At 39.3% G+C, this 22651-nt stretch overlaps 1 protein-coding gene across 1 annotated transcript in view; it reads right to left on the bottom strand.

Moving 5' to 3' along the window:
• pdgfc (platelet derived growth factor c) overlaps window positions 1-22651 on the bottom strand; it is a 43414-nt gene that overhangs the window by 5573 nt on the left and 15190 nt on the right. Inside the window, exons 2-3 of the mRNA XM_056383479.1 lie at window positions 10211-10403; window positions 5496-5676 (exon numbers count right to left, since the gene is read on the bottom strand). Of these exons, the coding sequence (XP_056239454.1) occupies window positions 5496-5676; window positions 10211-10403 (374 nt within the window). The remainder of the gene's footprint in view (window positions 1-5495; window positions 5677-10210; window positions 10404-22651) is intronic.

Raw genomic sequence — 22651 nt, 5'->3', positions numbered from 1 at the left:
TTTAACCAAAAGCTCACACTGGCAAGTATACAGCTTTCACAGGGAGATGAATGTCCTGAATCCAAGAGTCCCCTGCATAAATACAAGCCACTGTGTGGTGGCAGTGAAGCAAGGACTTGGGTCAAATTTAGCTTTTCGTATGCAAGAGGTTCGTAATAGCACAACATGATATTTAAAATGTATTTTTACATATGATTACAACCTTTTTCAGGCAGTTATTTTGACATGCTCAAGAAAATACAGCATTCTGATGATTAATATTGAAATGTCTATGACTTGTAGCTCAGGTGGCAGAGTGGGCCGAGTTAGAAATTGAAGGGTTTAATTTTTGACTGAAGTGCCCTCAAGAAAAACACGGCAAACCCTAAATTGCCCTGACTTGGGTGGATATGTGGGGCAATAACGGAAGTCATTTGAGCCAAAAGAGTTGTCAAATGACTGCAATGTAATGACTAAACTATAATCTTTATTTGCATAGCAATCCTCCAAAATTACACGAAGGATTTACTCTTTGAAGTGGTGCTTAGTCTTTAACCTTATAGGGACACCTTCATCTTCCTGTTTTCCTTAATAAAAAGGAGTTTCCTGTTGGATGCTGCTTATGTCAATCTTTTATGAAAAAATAGCTGAGCCAGCAGCCCGAGGCAAGCAGAGAGATTCAGAGTAGAGACACACTGGAGCGTTCTGTCCGCAAACCAATTTTCTCAAATATGTTCAATTGTGAGATTACTACAGTAGGAGATGCTGCACATTGTATATACAGGCAGCTTCATAGAATGAAGCTGGGTCAATGAATGTATGTTTTGAAAAGGTGCTTGCTTTTTAAATGGTGAAAGGCTGAGTGTGTATCTCTTTTTTTTTCTATTTCTAAGTGTGAAATCTTGTAATGTACCTCTTCTCACTACCAAACTCTCTGATCCCCCTGACCCTCAAGAAATAACCTTGTTTTCAAACTGTGATTACCTCGTTTCCAGCTCTCTTTGCTCTTATAAAGCACAACCACATGATTTTATTTCTGGTAACTAAAATGACAGGTTCAGCTAACTATGTTGAGATGACAATTCTGAAATAGCATCTTGGGAGAGCTCTGGAAAACAATATCTTCTCTTTCACATGAAGCTGCAAACCACTTCCTTGCTCAAGAGAGCTTTGAGTAAGCAACAAAGTCTGTTGTGCGTGAAAAAAGTGTTTTTGTCTCTCACTATACGCCACATGCTGCAATTGAGGTTGGCGTAAAAACAGACCTCAGTTTCATCATGCCAGCGGTGAGACTCCTGCATGGCTTTGCCAGTCATTACCATCTGCTTTAACTAAGATTTCAGTCTCTACTTCCTTTGTCCTATCTCCCTCTTCGCAAGTCTTTCTATTTAAATAGCAGAGTGTAGCGTGTGCTGTTATCCAGGCAAACATAACATGAATTATTTACATCCGGAGAAACTAAAACTCTCTTCAATCCATTAAAAACAAACAAAGCTGGTAGAGCCATCTTCATGCCAACTGGTGCAGGTTAATTCTGGGCCGAGACCTCACAGAGACAATGATGTATGTTTTGTTTGCTTCTTTAACCCACAACGCCGGCCACTCAACGCCCCTCACACTCTATTCAACAGACTCTTTCTCTTCTGTGTTTTAACAACCTCTTTGCCTCGGCCCTTTCACTTTCCCTAAAATCGCTTCCTCTGAGTTACAGACCGGGTCTTATCCCCCTCCCCCCCTTCCATTCCATGGAAGTGGTGGGGAGGAATTATTGCTTGTTTAAATATAAACTAAAGTGCTGGCCCCTGCGTGGCATGAGGTTTCAGTAGCTGCTGGTTGACCACAGAGGAAACAGAGTGCTGCTGTTCTAGCGTGCTCCTCCTCTGTCAGAGGAAGGTTCAAAGAGAAGCCAGACTGAACGTGCAGAGGCCAAAGCTTCCTTTTTTCCCCCTCATGGTTTCCGCACCTTCCAGAGTTGGGATATGAAACACAAACTCGGCTTCTTGTTCCAACAGTTAGAGGCCGACATTTGAGCACCACAACAAAATACTTTCATCCTAATACTCTGACATCATCTATCTTTGTTGTAAAACATTTTAGAACATATTGTCAAATTATAAGATGTTGTTTTCCTTCAGTTTTCCTGAGGTATAAAATCAGCCTCATCATTAGAGACATTTAGCTAATCGTCATTTTTTTTTTAAATTATTTAAGCAGTGGTCAAGTTTTCTCAACCCGGAAGGGAACAATCCTGTTTAACATCAACACTGCTTTTCATCTGACCTTGCAACCAATCCCAACACTAACTCTCACATTATTACTCAAGTAATAATCCACTATATTCTCATATACTTTTTTTGTTACCAACTGAAATGTGTCAAAAGTGTCAGTAACTTTATCAAGAGCTATTATTCAGTTTTCTTTACTTTTATGTTACATTTATGATCATATTATTCCTAAATTAGTTGAACAAATAAATGCAAATTTTAGACTTAACTTAGATTTAATTTTACTTAGGCCTCTTTTGTTGAATAAAAATGGTTACAGAACCCATCTTGCACTTCTTGATGTTTTTCACATTTAAAAGGTTTATTTGGGAGTTTCCCTTCATCCAAACTGATGGTAAAAACCAAAGTATAGTATAGATGATTCATGCAAACGAGGACTGTACATGGTACCATTTGAAGACTTGATCATTATATGACAATTCTCTCCTCTTCTGGGATTTTGGAATTGAGTAACTCCTTATTGGATTAATGTCTAATTGATAAAGCAAGGCCTCACTTATGCTACAAGTCACTACAGTAAACATGTGGTACAGTTTGATACAACTGATTACCAAATAGAAATTGTCAGTACTTGAGACTGACTGAGAAACCTTCTTTACAGAAACTTAGCATCTGCAAGCTGCTATTTACGTTAATTCAACAATATTTATTGACTCTATCACATGTACTAGTTGTATTTTCACTTTTAAGACATCTGTATTTATTGTGAAATACATCTTTGATGCTCAGCGTGACATGTTTTCAGTGTGTCAGCAAATCCTCTGTCAGTTAGTTCTGCTATCAACAATGTTGTTTGGGATTTTAAGGATGAAGAAAGAATGCAATAATAATGTGTATGAGGAATAAAAGAGCAAAAAAGCCTTTGAAGTGGAGAAAGAAATGTTACAGAGGGAATTCAAATCACCATCAGTGACCTAAGTTGCCTATTTGTGCTTGTCAGATTTCACAGTGCTGCAGGCCATTAGGGATTAATGAGGAGTAGAGCTGTTTACTTAAAGCAAGTGAACAGAACTAAAACATGACAGGTTAAAACATGGCAGTCGTCTCTTCAGTTTATCTCCGGGCTTTTGTCAGTGAGGTTCGTAGGGACGAAGGGATTCTGTGTGTGTGTGGTCTGAAGATCAGGACAGAAAAAAAAGTGAAGGAGTGAAAGGGAATGAAGAATGGGAAGAAGATGGATCCAGACAAAGATAGTTAGATGTGCACAGGCAAAGTCTTTTATCCATATATCTGAATTTTACAGTAGTTATGCAAGCACATGTTTAGAAGCTGAACAACTATGGAGGTAAAATATGACCTCACTGGTTCTGTTAAAATTCAGTGAGTGGAGCCAAAGACATGTGGCATTTCTGGTAAGGTGATGTCAAGCTAGCCCAGTTCTTAGTTTTTGACCGCTGAATCATCGACCACATTACACATTTCACATAATTCTGGTGTTGTACTTATTGATGGCTGTTGGCTGGAGAAGCAATTAACTAATCACAGCTTTGTAGACAGGATGTTAGAATGGAAACAGAGATAGCTGACCACAAACACAGCAATTAGCATGGATGTAAATTATTTAGCTGTACAATTTATCGTAAGGTGACTTAAAGACAACAAATTTTCTCAGATGCTGAACTTTAATACACACAAGAGTAGACTAACTCCAAAATGCTTTTGTCTGTTATTTCTAAGATTGTCATGAAAAATGTAAACTGCTCTCATGTCAGTGGGAAATTACATCAGAGAGATATCATGAGGTTACATGAAAAGAAACAGCAATTTATTATCAAGCCAATGTCCGACTAAAATCAAGTACAGGGTAAAGGAGCATGAAAGCAGGACACCGACAAGAGCTTCTTTCTTTTTCATTCACTCTTTGTAACCAACTTACAGAATGCTTTGACAAATATTTTGGCTCCACCCACTGATATTTAGCTCATAACTTTTTTTCTTTTTTTTTACCATACATGATCACACTTGTGACACAACCCTCATGACTACAGCTGTTGCTTGTGTCTTGTGCTATGCGATGGTCTTTAGCGTAACTGCTGATTTTAGACTGTACCAAAAGTCTAAAAGGTGAACGGAAACAAAGTTAAATGAGGGATGGAACTAGTGATCATAGTCTCTATTATATGCAAAGACAAGTGAAAGGGAGACATAACAGGAAAGAGCAGAAAGACAGACCAGTTACATTATGTTGTCTGAAGTATAGAGTCAAATAACAGCGGTATCTTTGTGAAGTGGGCTATTGTAGAAACACATAACAAAGGGTATTACTTTTGAGCTGCTGTATGTGATGATAAAATGTGAACAGAAAATGAAACAGACAGACAGCGGCCTGACAATTTCCCACACAAAAAGCACTTCTATCTCTTAATTCCTTCTTTCATTTCAGGGGCATGAATGAATCCCCCCGGAGGTCAGAGTACCTCTTTGTGAATGTGAAACCGCTTATTTTCTCCATTTCGGTCTCAGGCAACACCAACAGTGACACTGAGACACCTCATCTGTCAGACTCCTCTGACTGTATCTATAGATACAGTACAAGTTCAGAGGGTATATGGCTTTATATAGAGCTATAATGGAGAATGTAACAGGAATTTAAAAGTGGAAACCATAGTACCTCTGGAAAATGAGAAAATTACAGTTTGAAACCATTTGAAGGGAATATTGACTCACTCAGAATCTGTAACTCAAGGAGGCAGTATATGAGTAAATGTACTTTAGATCTTTGTTGCTTTCTAAGGTATCAGAACTATTCTAGTGTCCATTACAGAAAAATCCTATTTTAACTCTTGAGGGAATACTCTATTAATAATATATAATATTGCTCTAATTTTGGCTGCTATAACCACATGTTGGCAACTTCGAATGAATAATCACACTCACCACTGTCATTGCACAGACTATGGACATTTTGTCCTGGCTTTTGCATATCTTCATAATAAATAAAATAAATGATAATACAGTTTCCAGATTGTCCAAAGACCTTAAACATAATTTCTCCCCAACGATGCTTAAAACCTCGGGAGCACTAAGGCAGAAATGGATGATTGCAAATTAAGAGAGCATGTTATGCAATAAGCAAATTATTTTAATTGTGTTTACATGAAGAGGCTTTGCTTACTCCTATGTGAACTTTCTGCAGTTGGAGATAGAAGCAGAGAAATGCTATGACAGCTATGTGCCCAACTTCTCTAAATGCAGACTTTTCAATATCTTGAGCGCTGATACTGTACTTACCTCAGCCAGGAGGGAGTAGTGGATACAGAATCCTGGCTCAGAGGGAAAGTACTCATCAGAGACAAAGCGGATCCTGATCTGACTGCCCTTGGATGTGTGACTAGTTGGTGCCGACTGTGACCCGCACCAACGACCCAGGACGGTCTTCTCAGTCAGATCCTCTACCTCCACAAAGTCGTACCTGTTAAGAGTTTGACAGAGAAAGTTCAGGAGGAGATTACACTGGTCTCTGAGACATCACTCTTTACTGGACCCATTATTATGAAACTTCCTGCTTCTAGAGTCCTTGTTTGAGCTTTCACATGCATGCTAGTTTTTGCAGTTTTAATTGTATCTTTATTTCTTAGGTCTGTCAGCACCTTTAAAGTTTGCCATGTAGCTGTCTCCTCAGATCTGCCTTGCCCTTCTGAAGGTGAGACTGTTAATATCAATAGAGACGCCGTGGGAAATAAAGGTTTAACCTCATTTAAAAAAAGAAAATGAAAATAAATATCTTCAACAGCAGGTTATAGTTTCTCAGCGGTGAGATGAAATTTGTCTCTGTTATTTACTGCCTGAATTAAATGAGTAAAAATGAACTGAAGATTGCCAGTGTATTGAGGACAAATCTCTGTTTGGTTGACAATGGAGCATGAACAGCTGTTCTTATTGTTTAGTGGTTAATGTCTGCTGATGCAGCCTTCTGCCAGGAGTATTACACTGATGCTACATGCTCTCATTGAAATAGAAAAAAAACAAAAAAATAACAAAACAGTATGAGTAGATCTCTTTTTCAAAACAATTTTGTTTTATTTCTCAACTTTGACAGTATTATATAGAATATTCAGAATTGTATTTCCATTTTCACTGACAGCAACTGCTCTTCAGCAACCACAGAAATAATCCATGTAATTGGACTGCAACACAGTTTAAATTATACAGTAGTTTTCTGGCTATAAACATAATCACTGAAAGTTGCAGAAGCTGTTGGTGGCTAAAAACCAAACACTGTATCTTAAAAAATCTCATGCATTTTTTAAATGATACTCAGCTTTAACATAATGAATTTTACAGTTTTTAATTATTTAGTGTTGTAAATTTCTGATAATTTAAATTTCATTTGAGCAAAATATAAATAAAAGCACCATTTTGCTTGTTGTGGAGATCAAACTTTACGACCCTGTAATTACGTGACAGTCTCTCTCTCCACTGACCACCCTGCCAACCCATAATACCAGTAAACATTATGAAGTGCAGCGGCATATGGCCGCGCTCCAGAGTCCTCTGGTGTGCCAAGGCTAACATCGACCAACCTCAGCACTTAAGACACACAGTTCAGGAGTTCAGCCTTTATTATTTATACCTGTGTGTGTAACCAGTGGCTGCACTGCATTCAATACAGCCTTGTTTCTCTGACTCTTCACAGTCTGGGATTAATCACTTTGCCATTTGCGTCAACAGGCACACTAACCTCTCATTCAGTGCTGCCAATTCGGATATTTGGATTTCAAGGACATTGTTTACATTTTGCACAAGCTTGACAGATTCAGTTCAAGCTGGTTTCAATAAAACAACATGGAGGGACATGAACAAGACTAAAAATGGATTTTCTCTGATGTTAAATAAACTGAAGGGGGGGTGGTGGTGGGGTCGATAGATTTACTGACTCTGCTGCCTTTGATTTGGAAAATTTATACAGGAAGTTTGTAATCTGCACAAACAGACTTATTGGGAAAGGTAAAACGGAAAGTGTTCCTTTACAAAACCATACATTCACATTTTACATATACACATGATGGAAAACTGCATGACCTGTAAAACATTCATTTATATTAATCGATAGCAGACTGGTTTTGGAAAAGGATAAAATATCACTTTAGCTTCTCTCTGCTTTCTAAATGGAGGTCAGTGAAGAGAGAAGCTTTCCTCTCTAAAAATCAGCCCTCAGACAGCTCCAGAGCTTTGACAGATGGCTCATCAATAATGCAGGACGCCCTGATCATTACACATCGCCATGTGTTCAGAATCACCATGTCGAACAGCGGTTTTGCAGATTTACAAATGCACTGACATACATACCAAACTGTATGTACAGTCACAGTGAACAGGATCAGAACAGCAAAGGAATGTTATATACGCTTCCACCAGAAAGGATCCCCTTCCTGCACTCTGCAAGCAAACTGTATTTAATATTCACAAAGCTTTCTTTTACATAGTTTTCTCCTTGTACATTATTAATAGATACAATATCTACCACGGAGATGACGCAGATTAGCAACACAAATACTGTTTTCCAGTCCTCTCCTTTCAGACTGAAGACGGAGAGCACAAATGCCTCTCTGAGAACAGTCCTATCTGTGAGCCGTCAAGCACGACTCTGCTGCCATGCCAACAGCAGCAAGACCAATCCCTCTCCAATATGCCTCTCCTCCAGTGGATTTGGTAAGAATGCTTTTCATCGTGCCACAGACAAACAGAATAGCAGATGAGCATCTCAACTACACAGCCTCCCTCTCATCTTAGCAAAGACTTCTCGCTCCAGGCTTGCTACCAGAGCCAAACACATCTCCCACTGTTGTTTGTTTTATCCCTGGCCATTGCTATGAATCACTGGACAGGAGATTACAGTCTTGTTTATTTGCATCGTATTGTGCAGTGACACAAGGGTAAGAGGAGCATTTTAATAACATTGTGTGTGAATGTCTTTTGCTGTAACACCACAGCAATGAAGGTCTAAGGGGAAATTTTGGGAATACATTTTTAAACACATGAAAGATAAAGTAGATATGCAGACTAAGCCAAAGGCTTATGGATGTGAGTGTGTATGTGGGACGGAGAAAGTGAGTGTGTGTTTAAATGAGAAAAGAAAAAGACAAGTAGTTAGACTTATGAATGTGTGTCTGTTTCTGCTTGTGATTGCATGCTGCGCTCGTTTGTCTGCCAACCCTGCCAGAGTGTGTATCTTGAGTTCTGATCAAAACCTGTTGGGCCTCGGTGGTGGGGGTAGCGAGGAGAATGAAAAATGCGAGAGCTGGAGCGGTAGACACGGCGGTGACTTTCATGACCCTGGAAAAGGATGTTGTTATTGTCTCTCGCCCTTCTCCCTGAGGACGCTGACTAGTGCAGTCTTGTGAAGGCAGGACGGCACAAAAGTTGTCAATCTGCACCCTGCCCCACTGTGGAACTTTCCCCTCACAGGGTTTTGACAGCAACAATAACCTCATTCGTCAACGGGAACCCAGCCCACCTCAGACGTGTGCTGGAGGGCTCGAATTACATGCATTCACATACGGATTTTTAGTTTCACTGACAACGACCAGACATGATATGGAAAGAATAATGTGGAAGAGGCATGAATCCTGGATGGCAGCACATTACAGCACTTTAGACAATTGAATCAGCTGCAACCCATCTCTAACAGACCAGAATCAGAGTCAGAATTGCAAACACTTCACTGATCAGTGTAATTGAATGCACAACAACTGACACTGGAACAGAGGCATACTGACTCATGGCCACATATTCCTTTAATTTCCTATTTTCAGTTCACTTCTCATCCTGTGCTGCCACGTCCCTCATCTAAACCTGGTCAGCTCTGTAGAAAACTGCTGCTGTTATTCACCTTGCCATCCATTAGGGGGCTCTCCAGGAATGAATAGTGAGGTCACCCTCCCCCAGCTCTTCTCCACCTTCCCCTGATTGGGCTCCTCCATGCTAACCAGTCAGTTGTGATATAGTGATGGCAGGGCACTGAGCGTAATGCACAGAGGGTAAATCGATTGTTGAGGCTTGGAATCCCCATTTAGATTGAATGGAAACAGAGGCAAACTCAAGCAGTAATTGAAAGGGAGCTCCTCAGTAAAGTAAAGGATGTAGTATGTAGTGTGTATGTATATGTGTTTATGTATTGCCGGGCACACAGTGACGCATGTGTCTTTCGAACAATCACGTGAGCAGCTAAAAATATTGACTGCATCAAATAAAATACGCCGGCCTGAACTACGTCATCGCGGTGTCTTGGGCGAAACAAATCACTCTGCTGCTGGGTTTTCAATATTCACGAGCTGCCACCGTAGACCAAAGGTAATTTCACAAATGGCCACACTCTGACTCTAAATCTTTAAAGATGGGCTCCAACACAGGCAGGACACATCTTTTTTCTCAGACCAACACGTATCTGGCATGCCAACTGGGGAACACCACATCTGATGAGAGCTGGCCTAGCAAGCACACTGCACATTACTATGTCTGACTGCTGGAGGAGGTTATCCTTCATTCATTCAAGACAACATTTTCATTTAGACAGAAAAAAGTTTTCTTATCCTTCCAAATGAATTGTATAGACCATTTAAAGACTACACTCAGTTTTCTGGAGGTTGGCACATAAGTCAAGAGGAAAAATTATGTGTCCTGATATCGTTTGTGTATGCTAATCCTTTAGCACAAATTATATTGAACCAGAAAGCCAGCCAGGAGGACAGGATCATACAAAATAATGGAATATGTTATATTATAATACTCTATACCATATTTTGTTTTGTCCAATTACCAAGTATCACCAGTCTACTGCTATCAGCCTGTATCTTCGTGTAGTCTGTCAGAACAACTGATTACCAACTGACCATTGTCCCCAAATCAAGTTTAATCTTCCTTCATGAGGAAAAATGAATGTATTTTGAGCTGCTTGTATTTATTTGACTGAGATACTAGTGTCAAAGTACTATCTATGGTCTTACTTGCATAAGCCATCTTCAGGGTCCTCCAGACCAAACCTCTCATCAAAGGTGAGCTGGATCTTCATGTTGCTGGGTGCCACTAGTCTCCAGGCCAACGCAGTATTCCTGGGATAAGTGTGTGGGAAGTCTGGGCTGTGGACCATGCCCTCTCCGGACACTGTTATGATCTTCTCCTGATGGGAATCTTGCACTCCTAAAATAAAGGCCAAAAAGAACAAATAAATCAAGTAATTAAATTGACTGGATCAAATATATTCAGATAGCAGAGGATTAATCAATAAGCATAATTTGAGTAAAGATGGCTTGGTTGAGACACACTACACACTAAGCTTGTAATTTAGATCATAACCAACCTGGGACATGGTGCTCAGTTAAAAAAAGAAGGAAATCATGATTACTTCTGGCTTTTATCTTTGAACGCCTTTTGGTTATAAATTTATGCAACATACTGTACAAACTTACACATAACTAATGCAAGTTGTATGCTGTCTTTTTATCTACAGTCTTGTGTTTAACTGTGCGTTGTTATCATGACTCCATGAATCAAAAACATAAGGGAACACAGCCTGATGAGTTTTACAAGGCTCCTCTCATAAAGCCATTAATGCCCGTTGGGAGCAGCGACTGCAGGGTTTTAATCACTATGATGAAGCTTGTCATTCAGTCCCTCAGGGCTCCATCAGGCCCTGTCACCTTCAGGAGAAAAATTGCCAGGCTACTTCCACCTGAGCCTCACGATTATTGCAATGACAACACCCTGAAGTCTTTCTGATTACAGCACCATTTTCAGTACAATAATGGATCAAATGTAAGTACATGAGAAGACAGATTTATACCATTTTCAATTTTTAAGCAATCAAAATCAATTTACAGTAGCTTTCAGAGGCTACATGTAGCATCAATATATCATTTTCAAAATAACTAATAATACCTCAGTAGAACTGTCATGAACAGTCACCTTATTCATCACCACGGCCACACAGTCTAAAATGATTGATTGTTACAGAATAAGGCTATACTACTATAATATATACTATATGTGCTATAATACTCATTTTGTCAAGCCTAGCTTAGCACAAATACTGGATGTATAAGGAAACAGACTGAGTGATAGATAAAAAAAGTTATGCCTTCCATAAACACATTTAGATTTACATTTTGTATCTTGTTAGCTTGCATGCTAGTACCAGCTCGTTTTTTGTTTCGTGTGCAGAAACAATCAAATTTCTGTGATTTGTGAAGAAATAGTTTTAAGATGTGAGATAACTACACACTACAAATCTTTTTTTTGTTTTCCATGTGCAATGCACATACATTAGAAATCTCTCAAGTTGTTGGAATGGACTTGTTCATGAAGCTAGGCTAGCTACCAAGGAGCTATGTACTGAGGCTGAAACTGATATAGATCTTTTCATGTGACTCTTGATATGACAAAATAAGGACATTTCATAAAATGTTGTACTGCTGAAGCTACATTTTAAGCAAGAAAAATGTCTTTCTGGTTTGTCTCTAGGACCATTAAGAAATGTAGAGTGAGCTTATTTGAAAACCCTGCAATTGCACCACAGCATTTTTATATGATTAGATATTAAAATTCAACATTTAGCAGTTGTAAACACACAGTTTGTTTGACATAACAAAAATTGTCAGTTCAACGATATGCTAACACTGGCTCAGCATGCTGTTATTAGTATCAACAGGCTGTGTTGAAATTTGGATGACTTTCTCAGAGATTACACATATAAATTTACTCTGTCCCCTGCCTGCCCTCAATTTGTTTGTACGGTATTTATTTTTGTACCAATGATGATTATTCAATATTCATAAACCAATCCAATATGTCTCGCCGTCAGAGGAACCAGCAGCAGGGGCTTAATGTGCTCAGAGAAGGAGTGTGCTGCTGCAAGTTTGTTGCTGCATTAAACGGATGAGTAACCGTTTCCCTAATGCAACTTGTATAGTCAAATTTATATTTGAAACACATTCTGAGCTTGATTACTCTTTATTTTGCCATAAATTTGATTTAAGGATGTGATTCATACCCAGCGGTGTGATTCATTCTGAGGTTATTTGCTTGCAATAGAAACAAAAACACTGGGAGGTTAAGTTTGTGCCATGTGCTCACCCTGTATAATGTCAAATAACAGTTCCACAGGAACTCTGAGTTTCTCAGGATGGTTCCAAGGACAACACATCTGTCTACAGGAGTGGTCACAGAAAATAAGAAACCAATTTCAGCTGGGCACTGTCTGTTTTTCTCTAGCAGTACTAATTCTGATCATTTAAAGTCAGAAACAAGAAAATTGACAGTTCACCTTTCTGTTTCTTAGCCTGTCATGCTTTCTGTTCTCACATGGCACATATGGTGGTTTACAATGATGAACAGTGACAGATCTAGCTTTTTAAACTATGTGTCCTTGATTTCAGATGGTGGTAGACAAAAGCAAGCTGAAATTCCAACTGTCGCTGGCAGATTTGATCCACTAGCTAGCTAATTTACTTAATGTTATTATCATCAGTCAGCTGATATCTCCAGCTGATTAGTTTTAAAACACGAAACTTGTAAAATGGGTCTTCTATAATACACACTTGGCAACATTAATGATAGGCAGATGTTATTTGCACCCAGGTGTCTGTAGCCAACAAAACTATTTGCACCAAGGATGGATATCTAGTGTGGCTATTTATTTACACATTTATTTTGGCTGCTTAGATTACATATTGTACTTGGACAAGCAACAGAGAGTTTAGATTTATGCTTTATTGTTCATGTTTTCAAATGATTATATGTTTTTATTGTTAACATTACAGGAGAAAAGGACTAACTTGTGTGTTTGGTGAATGTAAGAAACAGGACAGCCACTAGAGCCATAGTTTCAGGTTTTGAAAAGGTGAGTAAAAAAAGAAATGGCCCTCCAAACTCTTTACATGTAGAATATAATTCTTTCTACAGCCCCATACACACCAGTTGCTGTAGATATATTTGTTCACATTTACTTCTCAGAGCACAATAATCATTTTCTAACATCCGGTAATATCTACCTATATCAAAAATTGATATGGCATCACTGCGTTTTCTTTTTTAGTTTTCCTTTTGATTTAGTTTTTTGTTGTGAACAGGGAGGCATCCAACTCTTCACTGATTCAATTATAACCAGTATTTTTGTCAAGATGTACCTTGATGTCATCCGCACTTTCTCTCCTGGCATCCTGACTGATGCTGTCTATCAGCAGATAAAACATCACTGACACTTTTTGAAAGAACAATTACTTGAGATTGCAGATTCACTTTGATGTTTTCATTTGGATTTGGTGGCGAGCCAGGTGGGAACAGACTGAATGACATTGTGCCAGATGCAAAGAAAAACAAAGCCCAGGCATGACTTCTCAATGAACAGGCTCTTTCATAACTGTGCGAAGAGTTTGGCCTCAAGTACAAACTGTCTTACCAAATAAGGGCCATTTTCTCCTGGCAAATCACACTTTTTGCAAAATCATACATGCACTCCTTGCAGACAGAAAATACACTATAAAGCAGTGGATTAAAGAAAAGCCGTATTTTGTGGTTCAGGACTACACCTTTCTCAAGGGTTACTATTCAAAGAAAATGAACCAAACTTTTTCTACCTGCAGACAATATTTCTTTGATGTCTTTACAGAAATTACTGAAAAAAAGCGGCTGATCGCTCTTTTAATCTGTGGTGCAAGTAGCTGCAACAGACCAGATTTGATTGACTGTTTTTATATCCATTTGCTCAGCTCAGGAGGAAACAAGCCGATAGCTTTCATGCTATTAAAGCTTGGCCCTCCATCACAATGACATGTTTTTAATTACATCCCCATTAGTGTGGGCTCTAACATACAGGCTCATAAAGTACATAATGAATAATGTGAACAAAATATGTGATTCTTCAATATATGACTCAAAATGTACTGTATTGAATGTGCGACAGTGCATGTACATATGGTATTAATAAAAGTGGCCAAACAAAAAAAATCGACAAAAATCTACTTGCACAATTATAAATAGATGCCTGCTTTTCTCTGGCACACTCCGTACATAATTGCATGGGAAAATCTGTTAAATATCAACTGAAATGCATCTTTATTATGACTGTAATTAAAGGGAGAATCTGAAAGGAAAATGTGAGCTGGATGTTGTAGAGAAAGATGAAAAGGAAGACAAAAAGGCCTGAATAAGAGCATTAGGTCCTGATGAAAAGGTAGTCCAGAGTACTGCATGGATGAAATCATACTTAATCCAAAAAGTCTGCAAATATCCTGCTTAAACCTTACACACTCTTCACAAGTAATTTCAGTAGGTGGGGGAACAATGTGTTTGCATTCCTCATTTGTTCAGGTCTTTGCGCAAGAAACTCAAGAATGAACTATCCAAGTGATTCTTCGCTGTGGATCTTTTGTTCACTTGCATCAAAGCAGAAACTCCTTCAGAGTGAGCTCCTTCAGAGCACATCATCTGAAAACCAATATTTGATTAAAGCAGAATCCACAAGGTCAAAAAAACAGAAAAACAGAAAAAAAAAAAACAGCTTCCGTCCTTTTTTCCTGAAGCTTTCCTTTATCTTTTTTTTAATAAACAATACTGTCTTTTCATGCTTCTCTCTTTTCAACCTTCCCACTGATATCCTCCCTCTCAGATTTACCCTCTGTGTACTGTAAAATGCACAGACACGCTACCACTCAAGCCGGATTCTGGGCGTAACTTTGACTTGAAAATGACCTCACTCTTGGGGTTAACCAATGTCATCTAATGATCAGAGAAGCGGTCCCCTAGAGTGAATTACCTCAAACATGACTTTTCCTTGACCTACTTTTTTCCTCTGTGAGGAAAGTAGAGCTGACTATTAAGGGAGGAAGTGACTCTGAATAAATAGGAGCCTATACAGTGCAGCCATTGTGCTTTGTTCACACGTTAGTTGGTGAAACATTCACGCTGTTAAACATTAACCTTTCCAGTGCCAAAACAATTATGGAGCATGCATGCAGAGAGCCATGGACATAGCACTGAATAGCTATATCAATTCTACTGCTACTACTAGTGATGATAATAACAAATATTATAACAGTATTAAAAGAGTAATATGTATAGTAACATACACAGAAGACTACACAATGATCATACAGTAGAGTGGATTCGGTACCCCCCCACCCCCATACACAGACTTATGTGCATATACATACCCAGATGCATTAATAAATGTTAGATGCCTTCAAGCAAAGATTAACTAATAAGAGCAGCCCCTTTGTCCAGACGGCTGCATGTTTCTCATATTAAAGCAATGGGAGGAATGAAAACCATCCGCTCTGGCTTCTGTTAGGCTCACTAAATTCATCTTTCTTCACATGATATCATTACAGTGCCTCACTGATCTTACTACATGTGTCTTAGCTGTGGAGTTTATCATCAGGTGGACATAGCTCTGGCTTTCTTCTGGAGAATGAGGAACATTTAGGCCACATTACTCATAACCAGTATATTCTCTTTCAATTGGTTCTGACTAAAACTTGAAACAAACAAAAAAAATGAATTCCCAAATGAAATCAAATGGGTATAGATTACACTGCCACAGGGTTGTATTTGCTCAGTAAGTTGGTGAAATGATTATTTTCACACATTATGGGCTAAAGATCGGTCCAGTACTACACTGTGTTCTCCCAGCAGCCTTATGCATCACAGGTAACCATTCACGACAGCTATTTCCTGTCTGGTAATCGACAGCCGAGTCACTGTGACACTTAATCCAAATTGTTTTTAATTTCAGCCGTGTTACCTGCTGATCAAAATGAATGTGAGCCCCTTAGCAACAGAGTTGAAGCAGCCTTGGCCAGGTGATGAAACTGTGCCTAACAAAGAATTCCCTTTTTTCAGTGCATGCGTTTCAGGTTCGATGCAATCACTCCAACATCTGTTGCTTATTAAGACGGTGTAGTGGTTACTACAGGTGCAGTAAATTCCCGACCCTGCTTAGGATATTTATTGCTTTTGGGTTTACAGTCAGTCGGGCAAAAAGAGGGCTGAAACACGCCATGGGAATCTTCCATACCATTAAAAAATAATTTGGCTGCGTGGGAGCCTTCTGCAGCGATTTAATCTGCCAGGCATATGCTCCTGTGTGTTGGGCTGAAGAGGAAGCAGAACAGGTTTGACACCCAAATTCTCTGCAGAGGTGGCTTACATAAGGGAGGAAAGGAAGCAAGATTTGATTCATATATGTGACTGATGAATGAATGTATGCATGTTTAAATACATAAAGTAGATCAAAATATATCAATATATCCATTTCCACTCTATGTTCAGTCTCTGTAAAGGATCATTTATTCATTGTAGGTATTTAGCGTGATCCAATGTGAGCTGTGCATACCAATATCTTTATCATATGCATGTAGTGTCTTTGGCAGTTTATGCATTTGAAAACAAAATGTGTGCACAACGTGTGTATATTGATTGTAAGTGTTAATGATATTCTCTCTATACATTTGAAGATTTTTCTTTAAATCCAGTACAGTTGATTGACAGCATGGACAAAGCTGCAAAGCCTTTGCTTATCTCCACATAAGACTGGCCCAGAGATTAGACACTATCTTATGGCAGAATGTCACAGATAATATTGATCAATGTGTCCATCCAATGCTGCCAATGCTGTATGACCAGCTGAAGAGCCCTTGAGCAAAACAACAGAGCTGTACTCACAAATAAAATACATGATGATGGTAATGACGTGTAATTAAGAGTCATGATTGGCCAGCTTGGAGAGAAACCCAAGTCACTGTCCTGCATCTATGGCTGGAAAGAAAATATCCATGATCTATACTCAGCGTTCTTTTCTTGAGGCATTTTTAGTCAAGACATCTGTTTTAAATCATATTCTGGTGTTTTATATTATGCCAATGGTGTCAAGAAATCTACACTAACACAGCTAGACATAGGGAGTGAAAATACACTTGGTCCCCGATCCTCTAGGGGGCTCACCAGTACTTACTGTACTGTGACGGACAACTGCAAGCAGAGCTCTCAGACAAACTGTTTTGTCTCTGACAGAAAGAAGGAAAATACTAATGTGAATTATTCAACAGAGTACAGTACTTCTGTCGACATTCCTTCTCTTACATTTTAAGCGCTGTCATCAACAGGTGGACAATTATGACCCGTGAAAGCTTTTTAAGTCGAGGGGTCAAAGGACACAGGAAGTCTCAAGAAATTTAATCAGTCACCAGCACTAAAAGGACTGAACACCTTGGATTGCTGTGTTGCAACATAATAATGTGATAGTTTATTGATCCATGTAATTAAATGCTCCATTTTCATGCTGCTCCATCTACAGGGAGGCCACACCAGTGACCCCCTGAGGGGGCAGGGTGGGAATGACCTGCTCAGGGACACTTCAGCTGAGCAGATCATTTCCACGCGGATTGCTGTTGCACCCAGAGGTCGCCCGACTGAGGGGCAGTCTCTCTACATGAGGTCAATCTGGCCAAGTACGAAGGAGGGACATCTGTTGACACCTGCTGCAGTGGCAAAACAAAACATCTGCGGATCATATCAGATGGCCCAACCTGATACCACAAGTTTGAGTTTGAGTGTGTATGTGTGTGTGTGAGAGAGAGTGTGTGAGTGTGTGTACTCACTTTTTTAAAAATGCGGTGGATGTCCAACATAGGTTTTTGGGAAAATACACAGACTACACCTGTATATGAACTGCTAAATCAGTATACAATGATGCAGCAAGAACCACATCAACATCTGGAGATGTAGGATCTTAAAATCTTGTATTTATGTATGTAATATGTGAAAATACATTAAAGACCAAATATAATGAGCCTTAAACTTAGCTCACAGTTGCCAGAAAATAATTAAAATACAAACCAACATCCAGTTAATTCTTCCATAAAAATAACCTGTGTTGACTAACATAAGAAGCCCTCGAGTCCATGAAGGATTTAACTCCCATAACTGCTATGAAATGTATCCTTAATGCAATGTACAAAGGGTTATCAGAGAAATTATTACAAATTGTGATAAGGTTTTGTAGCCACAGCTGCAGGTTGTTAATGATAGTAAAAGCATGGTGACGTGGAAAGACATGTGAAGTTGTGTGAAAAAGCCGACACACCAAAGCTAAACTGAAATCTTTCAACCCCTCAGGCTTTGGCTGCATCCAGCACAGCGAATGAAACTCGTCACCACACAACAGCTTCTCCTCAGGTTACGATGGTTCCCCGCCCCTCAATGATTTCTTAGAGCCTCTAATTAGTGCCCACACTTGTGTTTGGCATCCAGAAGAAGGAAGATTGAGTGTCAGTCTTTTCACTACAGCCGTCCATCTGTATTGACCCTCTGGAATTCTGTGTCTGAGCCCCTGAGCCTGGATTTAGACATGATATCAGCACCAAAATCAGTCATAAAGTGAGAAATAAACCATCCAGGCTCACTTTCACTCTCTTTCACTTATGAATTTAACTGCACCAACAATTACAATCAATTCTAGTTCAAGTCTCTCTTATTTAAGGTGATAATCTATTGAGATGATCACCGACTCTAGTAAATTAAAAAATTGTTACTCATTATTAGCAAAACATCTGGTGGCATTGGCATTGATTTGTTGGGATTCAAAACAAACAAAAAAAAACAGCTTGACAGATGGCAATAGAGTGATGGCCATCGTAATGTAAAGACAAGAGAGGTGCCAATTGACAATCTTAAGTACAAAGACATCACAGCACTACTGACCTTAATTGAAAAATGACCTGTGGGACAGCAATAACCAAGAAAAGTGCTTGGTAATAACCAAGAACCAGAACAGTTGCCAAGGGCTTCAATAAAGAGAACCTCAAATGCACAAATATATTTCATTTTTGTTTGCCTGCAGGGCCGTACAACAAATTACAACTGTGTATAGGCCTTTGAGTCTCTCTGTTCCTCTCTTCAAATCACAATCAAGCCCTGTTCCTTCATTAATGCAGAGTTCCCATATCAACCTCAATTTCCTTGTCAGCTGTCAAACTCAGAATCAGTATCAAAGTTAATTACTGTTAAATGGATGGACTGATAGTTTAGCAGAAAAAAGAAAGTAAAATGGCTGTGAAATGTTTCTCACAAACATTAGGAGACGGGCCTAACCTCCCCTTCTGGCTAGAAACCAGGCGTTGACAGATGAACCACGTCTTTTTTAAACCTCTCTCCACAGCTGTGGACGACAGCTCCAGGCTGCTTTGTAGTCACATCTGTGAGCCGGACAGCTGGATGTTTGGAGAAAATTACAGTTTGATCTGTGGCGAGCCAGATTGGAGGACAGTTTTGCCGTACCAGACCTAGACACTACTATTAAGACTGATCAAAGATTCAGGTTTTGCAATGAATGTAGCTGAGAGGATTGATAGCTGATCAAAATCCACTTTGTAGCTCCCTGGCTCCAAGACAGAAACTCTCAAGCCTGCAATGAACAGCTTGGAAGAGGTCAATAATGTTTTCAACTAATGATTTCTAAATTGATCTGGGAGTGCACATATCTGTGCTAGAATCTCAGTAAAGCTTAGGTTGCAACTTGGATAAATGCCAAATTCACACACTGGGAGAAGTTTGTCTTAACACATCTTCCTCCACTTGTCCTATTACTTTAATCTTATCTTAAATCATGGAAATCCAAGTAACATAGACCTCCCAGTGCTCAAAGTTAAACCATTGTAGCCACTGAGTAATATTCATCTAAACACAACAGCTGTCTACAGTTCCAAAAAATTATACAATTTACACAGCAAACATAACCTTCCAACAACCCTTTAAGGAGCTTGGAGCAATGCAAGCAAATCTGAGTAAAGCCTTTAGAGGTCTGATTAGATTTTCAGCTGTGGCAAATTGAATGATAAATCCAAATCTGCAGACAAGGAGGCAAGTAAAAGAAAATTTTAATTGTGGCAGTTTAAGAATGAAATTCTCTAGTCTCTGGCTGTGCTTCCAGATACAGATCGATTTCTTTAAGCGGGTTGCCCTGGATCTCTAATTACTGCCACCCCACCAAGCCTTCCTAACCTTTTGGCCCAGCTGTCTAGAGAAGAGGAGCTGCAGTGCAGAACCCCGGGTAATGAAAGTGTGTTCCTTTCAACCTCTACGTATTTACCAAGGGAGGGTTTGCTGAGCACAACTGCTCTTTTCTTGTAACATCGTACACTCATGCAGATACAAGCCTGTTACTATCCACTACAGCCATGGTTTCTTGCTTTGGTCAAAAGCACTGTGACGGCAGAAAGTTGTTGAAAGAGGTCAAGAGTGTGTCTAATTCACTGTCCGGAAATTCTCACAGGACTCAAACTGACAGCCCCCTGGTCACAAGTTTGCTTCCAAAACAATTCGGCTACCAACAACCACCCACCCAGGCCACTGTTTACCACCATCAATGCCAAAGCCAAATGCATGTCCTCCAAACCCCAGGGAACAATATCTGAGCATACATGCCAGCATCACGACTTGCCAAATGGCTGTCTTTGCTAAACCAAGCAAGTTTGTATGTGGATCTTCATAGTTGACATGAGTAGCAATTTGAGGATTAGAAAATGGGAAAATTGATGTTTCTGAGGGGAAACGTCTGTAGACGGGGGCAGTGTCTTAGTGTCTGCAGGTTAATTCCCATAAGAGGGGAATTCAGTTATTGTATAATTGCAATGTTCCTCACAGAGCAGCTCTCTATGGATCCATTCATTCAAGGGTTTCCACAGGATTTGTATTTCAATCATTATGGCAGCACTGTTAAAAGAAATACAAAGGGGTGTAGTGTACACCGTCTTTGAAAGCAAAACTCTGAAACTCTAAATCTTTTGATGAATTGCCTCATTTCATTCTCTCCCTCTACCTTTCTTACTGCTCTTAGTTGTGTTATCAAATGTGAACGTATGAGCCTAGCTAAAATGATGCAAAATATCCACAGTAAAATGACAAGGCTGAGTAAGATCACCACAGCTGTGCGAGTTGTTATACGTTCACACACAGACATTTTTTTTGATTAATGGGATAAACATTAGCTGCTCATGATAACCTTTCATGGCAGCTTTTGTGACTAGTGATTGGTAAGGACAAAAAAGTAAAAAAAAATTGAGTGAATGAATGAAGCGAATGGTTCACTCATTGAACACCAGATGAGGCTGTGGATTTCATTTCACCTTAGCTGGACCTCTGACACAAACATTGTTTTTGCAGGCTAATTGCATGTGAATTATCAATGCAAGCTATAGCAATTCTCGTATGAAAACAAATCAGCTTCATATAAACAAATCCAGCAAATAAATGAAAATCCTGCTGCTGTAGTTGAAGAGAAGGAAGAAGAATGTGATTATGATTTACTCACATCTAGTAAACTCACTGCTGTTTTATTTAATCAGTTGCTCTCTAGATGTAATCGCAGTTTATCAAATGGTCAGTCCCTCATTGCACAGGGTGAGTTTTATTAATTGTCTTCAGGCACTTAAACTACGAGCAATCCTTGTTTGACCTTCAATCGCCTTTGCATCGTACCACATGCACGCTTCACCATGACTAACATCTTCTAGCTGTGATGTCACCAGACTCAGTGGGTCTCATTTTTATGTGCTTGTTTGCGGCATGTTTTCAGCAATGACAAATAAATGGAGATGCTAAGCACTTAGCACCCAGTTTTCCTTTTTAATTGTTGACACAGGTCATTAAGCCTCTGACTGTCCGCCGTTTGACGAAAGGCCTCCCAGCGCTCCTCTCTGAATGCTCATAAAAAGGCCTTTCAATCATCCGAGTCCATTTGCCTCTAAACATAACCCCGCTGCTGGATGCAATCCTTATCACAGACATATAAACAAGAAATGGAAGTACACCGCCCGCCACTAAAAGCTTTATTTTATCTTTGGAAACAATGAATATTCATGAAGCTGCATTTAAGGAACAATAGCCGTGTAATTACCTCCTGAGATAAATGGTTACAAAACAGATGCCTTTCTCTCTCCAGTGCTTGTAGAAAGTATAGATCTGGGTAAATACTTCTCACTAAAACTTCACAATTCAATCCCTGAGCCAAGCAATCACTAGATGTTGCCTAAACAGCAACCTGTAATTAGCATGGCTATGAGGAACTGCAGTTAGTTTCTGAGAAATCACTAATGCTCTGCTGATTAGCCAACTGTTGGGTGAAATATAAAGTAAAACTTATGAACAGTGATAAACCAGGGTAATGACTAATAATGTGTCTTTTATTCATGCATTTTTTTTGGCTACAATACCTATTTGTTAGGTTGTTGTTGTTATAACAATCCATGATGTATTATATGTAGCCATATTTGTCAGTTATAATTAATATTAGTATTATGTCTTGTTATTACAGCCACAGCTGTGAAAGAATAACAGTCATAGTTTCATTAACTCACACCCAACTAACAATAAGCCAGATTTGGCAGTAAATGAGG

The sequence above is a fragment of the Seriola aureovittata genome, chromosome 8 (assembly GCF_021018895.1).
Source record: "Seriola aureovittata isolate HTS-2021-v1 ecotype China chromosome 8, ASM2101889v1, whole genome shotgun sequence".
Classification (NCBI taxonomy): Eukaryota; Metazoa; Chordata; class Actinopteri; order Carangiformes; family Carangidae; genus Seriola; species Seriola aureovittata.
This window is presented reverse-complemented; position numbering and strand designations above follow the sequence as displayed.